Source organism: Meriones unguiculatus, chromosome 5 (assembly GCF_030254825.1).
Source record: "Meriones unguiculatus strain TT.TT164.6M chromosome 5, Bangor_MerUng_6.1, whole genome shotgun sequence".
In the NCBI taxonomy this organism is placed as follows: Eukaryota; Metazoa; Chordata; class Mammalia; order Rodentia; family Muridae; genus Meriones; species Meriones unguiculatus.
This window is the reverse complement of record NC_083353.1, coordinates 123,167,722-123,180,523: the sequence shown is the minus strand read 5'-3', so window position 1 is coordinate 123,180,523 and position 12,802 is coordinate 123,167,722. Positions and strand designations below refer to the sequence as shown.

Here is a 12,802-nt window from a genome sequence, read left to right as displayed (position 1 = left end):
TGACAGGTAGTCCCGGCAGAGTATAGAATTACACTATTCACTTAGATGACTTAGGGTTCTACTGTAGGCTTTTAAACTCACTAAATCAGCTTAGAGTTTTTATATTAGTCATAAAAACCAGCTAGGTCTTCTCTTACTTGTTCATGTAGCCCTCTGAACCTGAACACCTGAAGGTAGAGACCTTGGTGTTTGCCCCTCTCGTGTCACCCCGGCAGTAAAACTGCGATGCCTTGATTTGTTTATTGCCTTTGACCTATGTGCCTCTCTATTTTTAGAACGGAGGCGTGAGAGCCGGGATGAATGGTCACATGTCTAACCACCCCAGTGGCTATGGAATCTACCCTTCTCAAATGAAGTAAGTTGCAATTCAGGGCAGGGGTTTCCTGTGCTGGTGTTTGAGAGGTTCTTACTCCGAAACACAGACTAGCCTGGAACTTTGTGTGCAGTCTGGTCTAACCTTGATCTTACAATCCTTCCTACCCAAGAATACTATTACCATCACGTGGCACCATGCCTAGCTAGTTTAAAACACATTTTCAATGAACACGTTAGTTACGTTTCTTTATTCAGCCATTCCTGATTCATTCAGAAGTAGTCTCCTTTTCATTACAAACTCACATTATTATTAACAGCTATATTTTTAAAAGGCTAAGAAAACACTAGCCCGAGAGGTACTGTCATGTAGTTGGAAGGTGCTATAAGCTGGGATTTTATATCCTTATTGCCTTTTGTCATCAGATATGTATCATACTTTAGAGCTTTGGATGTCTCCGGACCATTCTGTTGTTATTTGTAAAACAGAGCTGTGTTCATCATCATCTAGCCCACACTATATAGATGCTTGTCAGAGTATACAACAACACAGAACAAAAACCAGACAGAGCCATCCCCAAGCCTCCTGGCATCGATTGAAACCAAAGACCTGGATTGAGTGGCTGTTATCTTTTGCGGCATGCGCAGTATGACTTTCTCATTTCTGGCATGTGTTCCACTTGACATTCGTTAGGTCAGGTAATATGTACTGTGTGTAGGGAAACACATTTCATCGGTGAACAGGATATAAGCAGTTTCCGTCTACTTTCCTTCTCCAGTTGTTCCTCTGTCCTGACTATGCCACTTGAGGTTACTGCTCCTTCATTCTGGATTCTTTCTGGAGTTCCACACTTCCTTCTTCCAGGCTTGATTCTCCAACCTGTCTGTCTTTCTGTTGTCTTGGATTCTCCTTGAATGTCAATGGGGTAGTAAAATCTTGGGTGTCCTGATCGAAAAAAAAAAAAAAAAGTCACTTCTTGATCTTGACTATCATGTGTGTTGTTTAACTCAGCTGTCAGTCTGTTGTAATTCTTTGTTCGCTTGTTTTTTTTGAAAGCGCCTGTCCCGTCCTCTTATCCTCTCCATTCTTCTAGGTTGTGAAGCTTAATAAATATTTACTGGTTAAATTGAAATAAATCAGTATTTATTTCATATAGCATATGAAGTATAAAGCATTTTGAACTTAGCAGTAATGTTTTATTTTGGTTAACTGTGCAGTACTTGTGAAAACAGTGTTTATCATAGCTGACATCACTGGGGAACTGTAACAGTGTTCATCAAGTGTCAGCAAAGGTTTGTATTCTCTTAAGGCAGTGTCAAGCATTGCTGAATTCTCTGTTGTAGTCCTGACTTGGCCTTGAGAATTGGCCGAGACTGGCACCACTGTCCTCAGTGGCATCACCTGATTTATATTTCTGTTTATCCATGTCTCGCCTGAGCAGGAACTTACTCCTATTGGCTCCTCAGTTAGTATAAACTCAGAATGTTTTTAAGGAAACAGTTGGTGCTTATGGTACATCAACATTTTAAACTCTTGGTTCTGAATTTTCATTACTCACCGTGGACTTTAACCCAAGACAATGAACATTTTTTTTTGTTTATTATTATTACAGTGGTTACGGATCTTCACCACCCTATTCCCAGATGGACAGAGAACATAGTTCAAAAACAAGCGCAAAGGCCCTTTATGGTATGTATGCCTAATTGGTAGGCTCCTTCTGTGTCTACCTGCTTACAGATTTGTACTTTCAAGGGCATTTGTTCAAGCTCACAACCTGATGAGGCATTTGAAATGACAGAGCTAGCTAGACAACGGCTACTTTAGAATCTTTATAAAACCGAAGCTATGAACTCCTTCTTGTTTCTTACAACCTGGAACCAGGGATGGAGTGTGCTGAATCCTTTAAGAAGTCTAGTGCTTGGTGTGGAGGCCTCAGTGGGGTTTGCCGGGCCCACAGATGTGCACCTGTTTCCTTATAGCTAATGAATTTTGGTGGTACTATTTCAATATGACCGGTTATCCTGATAAAATTCCTTTCTGGATTATGAACTAATCAGGTGTTCTCTCTAATCTTTCTGGAACTTCCTTCTGTAATTTGACTTACATGTGGATAATTCTAGTTTTGAGACAGAGTTTCATATATCTCAGGTGGCTTTGACCTCACCATGTGGCCAAGGATAATCGTGAAGTATTGATCCTCTTGCCTCCACCTCTTGGGTCCTAATATTTGCCGTTTATGCCACCATGTCTGGTTTACGCAGTGCTCAGGACTGAAGCCAGGGCCTTGTGCATGCTAGGCGAACACTCTGTCAACGGAGCTACCTCCCCAGCCCTGTTCACTACTAATTTTTTTTTTACAGCTTAAATATACTACAAGCTACTAAAAAGAAATTGATGACGAGTCTTGAGGCATTCACATACGCTTGCGAAGGTTATTGTTTATAGAGTATTTTATGGCCTTTTATTATTTTGTAACAAGAAATAATCAAGATAGAAACACGATTAACAGTGAACACAGCGGCCAGAATTCTCTTATTCAAGTACAATTCTACCGCTGAATGACCTTGAAAAAATGGCTTTCCCTGGTTGCACCTCATTTTGCTCATATTTATGTGGTTGCTGTCTGGCAACACTGTAATGCGAACTAAAGGATACAGAGTGAACTGTTTCCAAAGTAGCGTAGGAGAAGAAAGCGCTGTAAATATTTCCAGTTATTATGCTTATTATTATTGTTACTGTGTGTTATGGGGCAAATGGCATTTTCTAAGTTTAAAAATCATTAGACATTGTCTGCATTTATGAGCTCGGCGGCAAGACTTACCAATCCTGAAATTTTGTGACTTGTTTTGAATCATATTCTTTGTGAGGTTGACGTTATAACCAAATCATACATTCATGAAATGGATTTAATACCATATATAAACATGCTTCTCAATGGCTATGTCACTAATGCTGTTTTCACTGTTCTTTCTATCATGTTGAGACATTCTTTTTTAAAAATTAAGTTTGTTCATTGATGGTTTCATACATGTATATAACGTATTCTGATTACTCCCCCATCACTCCTTATTTCCCTGCCATCCCTATCAACATCCTCCATAGTCCTACAGTGTTCTTTTTTTCCAGATTCATACCTTTGGTTGTTTAGTGACCCACTGAGTTTAACCAGGGCCATTCATGTGACCCTTGAGTGGAACTATCCACTGGAGCCTGGCGGGGGGAACAGTGCGTATGCAACGAAAGGAAATGACTCCATGTCTCCCAAATTTATCAGTAGCTAACAGTTTGTCAGTGAGAGCTGAGTTCCCCTGATTCCCTCCTATGCCCCCATCTGATTGTTAACAGGCCCATTCTTGTGCAGACTCAGTACAGATGTTAGCAGCTGCTGTGAGTTTGTGATTGCAATGGCTGTGTCTTTCACAGAAGATGGCATTTTACAATCCTTATCCTGATTGTCTAGCTCTTATGTTCTTTCCTTCCCTCCTTCCATGAGATTCCCTGAGCCTTAGAGGGTGTGGTATAAACGTCTTGTTTAAGGCTGATCTCTAACCCATCCTTGTTCTCAGTACATTGAGCAGCACTGAGTCTATTCATTGGGGGAAAAAAAAAGAGGCTTCTCCAATTAATTGAGAGTACTATTTGTCACTGAGATGGCTTAGTCACTGTGGCTTGTATAGAGAGGATGTATTGAGCATCTCTTATATTGTGATTAATATAAGCTCAGAATAGGACCAGTAATGTCTGATCCCTGACTCTAAGGATCTTGTAGTGTGGAGAATGGCTTCAAGAAATGAATAAATGAACTAGTTTTCATAAGGATAAGATAATCTCTTCACCCTGTCATTTCTAGACTGATATTTATTAAGTCCATTTGTATGCTGGATCGTCGTCATCATCATCTCTATTTCAATGCCCCTTGAGTCAGTTCAAAGAAAAATGACAGATTATCATTGCTAGGGTGGATTTTGGTGAGATAGACTAGCAGGAACTATTTCCTAACTATTTCCTAACATATCCAAGTTGGACCAAGATGATATGAATGGCTGAACAACTTAAACACACACACTCAGACATAGAGAGGCATTTATATGAAGAGAGAGAGAGAGAGAGAGAGAGAGAGAGAGAGAGAGAGTGCATAATGAGTTTGAAGCGGTGTTCAGGTCTTTAAGCAGAGCCTGGGAATGTGCAGATTCAGTTCTGAATTCTATTAGAACTTAAAAGAAGAATTATCACCAAGGCTCCCCTACTGCACCCCTGAGCAGAAATAGAAGGAACACCATCAAATTCTCTTTATGAAGCCAGTGTCATTCTGATAATAAAATTGGAGGACATAACAAAAATGGAATTATAAATCAATTTCCTTGATGATCATAGATGCAAAATATCTCAATAAAATACATGCAAAATAAAATTCAGCAACAGGGTGAAATATAAACCACAGCCATTTTGGTTTCAAAGATGATTCACCATATGTACACCAATAAACAAAACAACATAGAATTGGTGGATACCTAATTATCTCAGTAGATGCAGAATAAGTCATTGGCAAAATCCACCATCATCATTCATAGCAAGAAAAGAATGTAAGAGTGAAGGATACATGTGTGAGAAGAAGGCAATGGATCCTTCTGTGTTGAAAAAACCATAAAAACTCTAACAGAAAAGCCATAGAGCATTAGAATACAAAATCAGTAACCATTCTATGAACCAATACTGAGTATGCCATTAACAATAATCCCATTAACAATATCCTCACAAATAAAAATAAACAGCTAAGATCACTGAAGAGGGCAGGTTGAAAAACTTCTTTAATGTACACTTTAATACGCTGAAGAAAAACAATGAAGAAGACATTCCTTATTCATGGATTGGCAGAATTACCATTGTGAACAAAGCTATGCTACCTGAAGCATCTTTGGCTTCTCTGCAGACCTCATCAAGACTCCGCTATCATTCTTCAAAGACACGGAATAGATTCGTATGGAAGCACCAGAGACTCCAAGTATCTAAAGTAGTCCTGAGAGAAAGAACAAGCTAGAGCTAATGGAATTCTTGAATTCAAATTATACTATAAAGCCACAGTAATAAAATCAGATGTGTGACCCTATGGGATAGAATGAAGGAACCAGAAATAAATCCCACAGTGATCTGAGTCTCAACAAAGATGCCTCATTAGGAAAGGTTGCTGGGAAAGCTGTGTATCCATATAGAGAAAACTGTTGTCATAAAAAGATAATAAAATATTAATTAAATATATTGCTAAATATCCGACACAAACATATCCATGTATGAAAGTATGAATATATTAATAAAATATTAATTAAAGGTAAATAAAATATTCATGGGAATATTTTTCAAGTTTGCTTGGATGCTAGAAAGCAGATGAGGTGGGCCAGCAGTTTGGCATAATGGGTGTGGTCAGCAGGGGTTTCACAGAGGACCTGAGCCTTGAACTCTGCTCTGAAAAGTCAGCTGTGTTTTCCAGACATTGTAGTGTGTATGTAGATCTTGTAAGAAGCAAGGTGAACCTAATGTCACCCCACCCAAGAAGGTGGCCTCCCTGTCTCATTCACTGCAGGATTCCCTGTGCTCATTGATTAGCATGGTGGCTAAGGTATAATTTATGCTCAATAACTACTTGTAGAATGAATATAAAAAATTAATGAACTGCCAGAACTTGGTGGTAACTGGAGAGTGCATAGAAATAAGTAACAGCCACCATGTTAGGAAGCATACTAAATAATCTGGGGGACGGAGAGACACAGGTAGAAGCTGCCACTGCCAAGAACGAGGATTTGAGTTTGAACCTGGGAATCCTTGCTGTGACTGGAAAAAATGGACCCTGCAGTTGTCCTCTGACCATCACTCTTGTCCCCACTCCCCCTTTAATGCACACAAGATTTTTTTTTTAATCTTCTAAAAATGATGTGAACATTATTTCAAATTAGCAAGTGGCCTTTGTTGTCTTTCATTCAGGAAAGAAAGGTGAAATGTGTCTTGGGTTATGCTGTGACAGAAGCAGGTAATTCAGAAGTTTAAGTAATATGAATAAAGTAGACAGCCTGGGGCTAGAAAGATGTCTCAGTGGTTCAGAGCACTTGCTGCTCTTGCAGAGCTCCTAGGTTCAATTCCCAGGACCCACATAGTGGCTAACAACATTCGTAATTCCAGTTCCAAGAGATCCTCTTCTAGCCTCTGAAGGCACCAGGCACACATGTGGTACTCTTGTGTGACCAAAAAAAAAAAGTTTCCTGGGAAGCACAACAGACACCTGTCCTCACACCAGATAATGAGCCCTTGACAGACCGAATATAAATACCATCAGAGTCTAACTTGGTGAACTCTGTGTTTCAATTGGGGTTACTTACAGGAATATGGATGAGGGGCTTGTTTACGGGAGCATGAATGACTCACAGACAGCTGGATCGCCAAAGCCCACACCAGCGTGGGTGACAGCGCAAAACCTGAAGCACACTGCACCCTGTGTAGCGTCTCCTCTCCTCAGTCGGTCTAAGCCTCTTCAGGGCAGTCCTGTGGTTTCTGCTTTCTTCCTGAGGCTCATCTGGTCTCAGTCTTCTTCGCAGCTCATCCTTGCTCCCCTGAGAGTGACTCTCAGCTGTTATTGCTTACTTTGGCAAAGAGGGGCCCAGTGAATCTGGTCAGTTCCAGGAACTTCCTGAAGCTGTTTAGTGTTGTTATTTATTGGTTGAACTTTTGGTTGTTTTTGCTGTTGTTGTTAAGAGTATGGAGATATGAACTCCAGACTTTTGACTTAGATAAAGACATTCTCTGAAGTTGTTCTTTGTGATGTTTTCTGTTTAGTGGTTCAGACATTGTGCTGTGAGAAATGAAAAAGAAAACTTTTTAATCTCAGCTGTGTGTCTGGATATTAACTCTTCTAAATGTTGCCATAGAGAGCAAAGGAGGTAAAAACAAGTATAAGGACCAGTGCCATCTTGCCTGAACAGATGCAGTTGTACAAACTAAACAGTTAAATGAAACTGCAGTGCAATATTTCTGGCCTCGAGATTGGCTATTAGTTTGTGTACAAGTATATCAGCTTAGTGCTAAATGATCTGCAAAGAATTCTTCTCGTTGTTTGAACTTAATCTGTCTGAACATGTTTGTATGTTCTGTTCCATGGGATTAAACCTAATAGGAAAAAAAATGATGAAACACAAGTAGTGTTATTCAAAGAAAATGAAGTTGTTTCTAGATATAATTTATTTTGAAATAGGAAAAGAAAGTGGGGAATGGGGAGGGGGAAGAAAGCGGAAAGGGAAAGAGGGGTAGACAGGTAATGGAGAGGCACTGGCTTTTGTATGTGGAGTTGAGAAACTCAAAATTCCACACCCAGATTACTTTCTTTTTTATTTAATGTGCCATTTATCTGTTATTTACAGTCTAACACAAATGGCAACATTGTCTCTCAAGGAGCATACAGTAGATGAGGTGGCATTTTCCTGAGTTCTGGGGTGGAAGGTTATATCCTGGGATCCATATCCAATGTCTGTGGGAGCTTTATAAATCCCAATGGCCTGATGAACCCTGCTCTAGCACATGGGGATCTTTAGGGTGGGGCCCTGAAGGTGGTTTTTAAAGCCCATCACCATAGACAGTCAATGATGAGAACCAGTGTTAGAGAAAGTGATGATTCCCATGGCTTCCTCTCAATGGCTTCATTGAAAGCCTTCATTCACCCTTCTCATGCTGTTCCAAAGCTTTGTAAGGCTTTCATGTAGGGGCCAGAGTGTGTTTACCACTGAACTTAGAATTGCGCAGGATTCTCAAGAGAGACAATGCAGTTGACTTTCAGGTCCATCCCTTCAAAAGTGCCTTCTAAAGTGATAATAGTAAACTTTAGCTCTTGACTTCATATCACCAGAATTATTTTCTTTCCACATCACTTTTATGACATTAATGCATATTTTAGGGTCCTTTTATGGTACTTTTCTGTGACATACATCTTATTTGCTGTGAAGCGTGGTAAAGAAATCAAGATAGGAATACTGGGAATGACAGCCCACCTAAAGGCAGTCAGAGGAACACTTGCTAATCATTTTCTGCTCCTGTGAATTATGTTTTCCTGAGTCTGAGATACCATGTGTTCTGAAATCTGGGGGATGAGCTTTTACTACTTCTTCATAACAAAAAACTCACACAGTCTTTTGGCCCTTCACCTGCGTTTGCCGATCATTTTATCTGGAAGACCCAGTCAAGCATATGACTGTCGTGGAGCCACCATATCACCGAGTCATCGGGTACCATGGCAACCGCTGCCATTTCCTCAGCTATCCACGGGTCAAATCAGAGGAAGACGAGCACTCTTACATTCTGAGGCCGTGTGGGAGAGTTGGGCGGGAGCTGATGAACCTGTGATTATGAAGCAGCGTTTCCTCCTAGGAGCGCTCTTGTCAGATGTCTTCAGGAGTTATGCATTGTGTTTCCTGTGTTACAGAGGGGTTTCCCAAGAACAGCCAGACATGTGTTATATCGCCCAGTGACCCTCAGCTAACAGCAAAGCTATAGTTCCCCTTGTTTCCTGTGTGAAGATTGGTTGCAGGGGCAGGCGTGTGCTTTAAATGCTGGAAAAAATTGTAGGTGAACCCTGATCTTGCTTGTGACCGCATTATTTTGGTAGGAACAGACGGGGCGTACTTCTTCAGAGCGTCATCCAAACAAAAGAAGAAAGGTAGCCAAGACTGAATTGTGTGCTGTGTGTGCTTTTACTGAACCGTTTCAGTGCTGCAAAAGCAAAACCAGAATAGACCGGAACAATATGAGTGGTGATAAGAGGAACATGGAGGGTTCCTGGATAAATATAAATGGAAAAGTCATTGCTTTCAACATACTTGAAAATCAGTCGTTTATCAAGTTTTTAAGATCATTAGATTCTAATGTTTTGGGTCTGCATATATACTTTATATTTTTCTACTCAGTCTTTGTTCAGTTTTTATAGACCTTTTCAGTATAGGGACATTTAAGAATGTGAAGAAACATGTTTATAGTGAGGAAATTCTGGCTGGTAGGAAAGATAATACATATATATTGTCTATCTGTATATACATATATGTATAATGCAGGACAGCATACATGACATACACACATGTACATACACATACGACACACAACAACAAAACCTAGGACAAACACTTAGTTTGCCAAAGCTTTAAGGCTTTCAGGGCTTTTACGATCAACCTGTTTAACACTCTCCTTACAGTACACTCTCTTAGACCCAGACATCTAAGAATTTTACCCAAATCTAGTTCTTACTTACGGACAAACTCAAAGCTAGATTTAGAATTGCAGAGTCTCCTGATCACTCACTAGGTCCTTTCCCTTCCATCCAAGCATTCTGCCTTAGAAGAAATAAAACACTCCTGAATTGCCAAATAAATTACTTGACTGGAAATTACAAATACCGAATATTGATAATCTTTGGATTTTTTTTTTTTTTTGGTTTTGCAGCATCATTAAAAAAAGTTTGGTTTTTTTTTTCTGCCTGCTGAATCATTTGATGCAGCAGCTGCCTACTTAGCTGCCCCTTTCTCCCTCCCAGCATGTCTCTGTAATTCTAAGAATCTCATTTGTGTGTTCTGTTGATGTGTGACGGTCGTTCATGTGTGTGACAACCCTTTGGATTGGGTCAGTTTAGAATCTCCTCTAACACTATTCCTCATTTAGACGGTGGGACAGTGGACCGCTCACAGCTGCCTGTAACTCCCGCTCCAGAGGGTCCGACGCCTCTCTCCTGGTCCTCTCCAGCTCCCACACTTACATGCATATATTCTTACAAACATACCTGTATATAAACGATTTGAAAAACCCTTTAAAACCTAGGAAATCTATAATCTCGGAACTCTGAAGATTTAAATTGAGTTCAGGAGTTCTTGCATATTGTTGGTTTTTCTTGCGACCTTGGGATTGCCTGTGAATAATGAATGTTGTCAGGTACAGCTCACGATGGGGACTCGACAGCTCCTGTATTCATATGTGAGACAGGCTAGCTTCAGGAGTGTCATGTGATTGCAGCATACGAGCGCAAGCCTGCTAGTAGGTAAATAATGGCTTCTCTAAACTTCTCTTTCAGAACAAAGGAAGAACTATGCCCGAGACAGCGTCAGCAGTGTGTCAGATGTATCCCAGTACCGAGTGGAAGTAAGAAGCTTTGGTCTTGCCAACCCTTAGTATGACTCTTAAGGGGCATAAAAATTGGGAGCAAAATAAAAATTATGTTTCATTTCATTCGAATAGGATATGTTTTTAAGTTGTATGGGCCTTTCATTTAGATTTTTTTTTCTTTTGTAAAATTGAGATGTTACATGTGAGGATATTGTGAGAGTTTGTGTTTCATAATAAATAGAGTGAAATAGTAACTGTTATTCTTTGGCCATTGCTAGCCCAGTTAAAGCAAGAGAAAGGTTTCCATTTTACACTGAAATTAACTGTTAATGCACAAAGTAGCTCAGCTTTATATTTATATTATACTTATACTATATATTTAGTGTATCTGACGTCATTATTAGTTTTATTAAACTCCAACTTCTTTTTAGTTTAGAAGACAGTTGTTCTTAATTGGTGTCAAAATGACCCCTGTTTATTGTGGAAAATATGTAATCAGGGATGTCATTTCCAAGTTGCTGTTTTCAGTTCTCTGCTTATCTCAAGCATGCTTAAGTAAAATTAAACCTTTTTTTTTTTTTTTTCCAATGAAGTGGTTGCAGGAGAGGGTAAAAGTGGCAGTTGTTAGAAAGTGGAACCATAGCTGCCACTTCTGAGTAGGTGCCCAGGATTTGGTATTGTGCAGCATTTAAATAGCTATTCGGGTGAGGTCGTTAATTTAAGGACAAGGCTGTTTATGCTTTTACTGCTAAGAATTTGTTTTTATACCATGCTGTTGTATCTCCACGTGACTCAGCATGAAACAGGTTTAGAGATCATACAAATCAGGACATCATTCTCTGTGTTAGACAAAAGCTTATTCAATTCCGCCCTCTCAGCAGAGGAGCTGAGGATATAGTGTGCCGTGTCTATCCTTTGATTCTCTGCTGACTGGCATCCATTACACAAATTCCTCATCCTTTTGGACTGAGAGGGGTTTTTTTTGTGTGTGTGTTAAGAGGTTTTTTTTTTGTTGTTTTTTTTCTTTTTCCTTTCCTCTTTTTCGGACAATAAGCACCTGACCACCTTTGTGCTGGATCGGAAAGATGCTATGATAACTGTTGATGACGGAATAAGAAAGCTGAAGTTGCTTGATGCCAAGGGCAAAGTATGGACTCAGGATATGATCCTCCAAGTGGATGACCGAGCTGTGAGCCTGATTGATTTAGAATCGAAGGCAAGTTTATGAAGCTTACGTTATTTTATTCTTCAAGAATGTACCATAAATATTAATTCATACAATCATGACAGATTCTTGTAACATGAGTGGAGGTTTGACACTATCAAATACTTAATTTTTTTTTTTATAGAATGAACTGGAGAATTTTCCTTTAAATACAATCCAGCATTGCCAAGCTGTGGTGCATGCATGCAGCTATGATTCCATTCTTGCCTTGGTGTGCAAAGAACCAACGCAGAACAAGCCTGACCTCCACCTTTTCCAGTGTGATGAGGTTAAGGTAAAAGAGTGATTTGACCTCCCATTGTTTGTATTTGCAGCTGTGTGTGTGTGTGTTGTGTGAATGTTTATGTACTTGTGTATACAGGTACCCAGAACAGGATATCAGATCCTCAGGATCTGAGGTTATAAATGACTGTGAGCTGCCTGATGTAAGTTCTAGGTGCCACATTCCCATCCTCCACAAGAATAGCTGAGGTATCTGTCCGGTGGTAGTTCCTCCCTCAACCCCGCTTAAGCAATGTTCCGCAGCTTTCAAATGGTCCAACTTAGTCATTCAAGAGATTCTCAGAGTGTGATAAGGAAAACAACTACCTAAGTGTCTTCCTTCAGTTTCCGCTCAAGTAAACAAAAGTGCAAATCTGGTTACTATTTCTAAAAACTCAATTCACGGCACGATGGTTCCTACTTGTAATTCTACCACTCAGTATGGTGAGGCAGGAGGATTGCTACAAGTTGGAAGCAAGCCTGGCTGTTAGAGTGAGACCCTGTTTGAAATTAGCAAACAAACATAGATGTGTGATGTTTATCTTTGTTTACAAAGTATAGATGATGTGTGAAATTCCCATCAGGGGCCCTGCATGTATAATTAAAATTAGATCATTGAAAATCATGCTGCGTAGATAAACAATAATTAATTGTGCTACAATTCTATTTTATTCTTCACTATGCTCACTACAAGCTTCACAGAGCTTGTATTCTTTCAGTGAGATATTTAGAATGTCCCATGGTGTTGATTTAAAGTTTGCCATTTCATTATGTGACTTGAAAAATTGCTCAGGATTTATAATCTGTACAGGAAGTGAGAAACAGCTCAGCACAGTTACCAATAATAATACTCTATCATTCCCCCAAATTTATGTTTTACA

At 39.7% G+C, this 12,802-nt stretch overlaps 1 protein-coding gene across 7 annotated transcripts in view; it reads left to right on the top strand.

Annotated features, from left to right (window-relative positions):
- The window catches only part of Eps8 (epidermal growth factor receptor pathway substrate 8), a 167,165-nt gene that overhangs the window by 103,175 nt on the left and 51,188 nt on the right, over window positions 1-12,802 (top strand). For 5 of the 7 annotated variants that reach the window (XM_060384322.1, XM_060384323.1, XM_060384324.1 and 2 more), the window contains 5 exons: window positions 276-355; window positions 1,926-2,002; window positions 10,404-10,471; window positions 11,490-11,651; window positions 11,785-11,934. In XM_060384322.1, coding sequence (XP_060240305.1) covers window positions 297-355; window positions 1,926-2,002; window positions 10,404-10,471; window positions 11,490-11,651; window positions 11,785-11,934 — 516 coding nt within the window. In that variant the 5' untranslated portion in view covers window positions 276-296. The remainder of the gene's footprint in view (window positions 1-275; window positions 356-1,925; window positions 2,003-10,403; window positions 10,472-11,489; window positions 11,652-11,784; window positions 11,935-12,802) is intronic. The other 2 variants (XM_060384327.1, XM_060384328.1) reach the window with 1 other exon arrangement.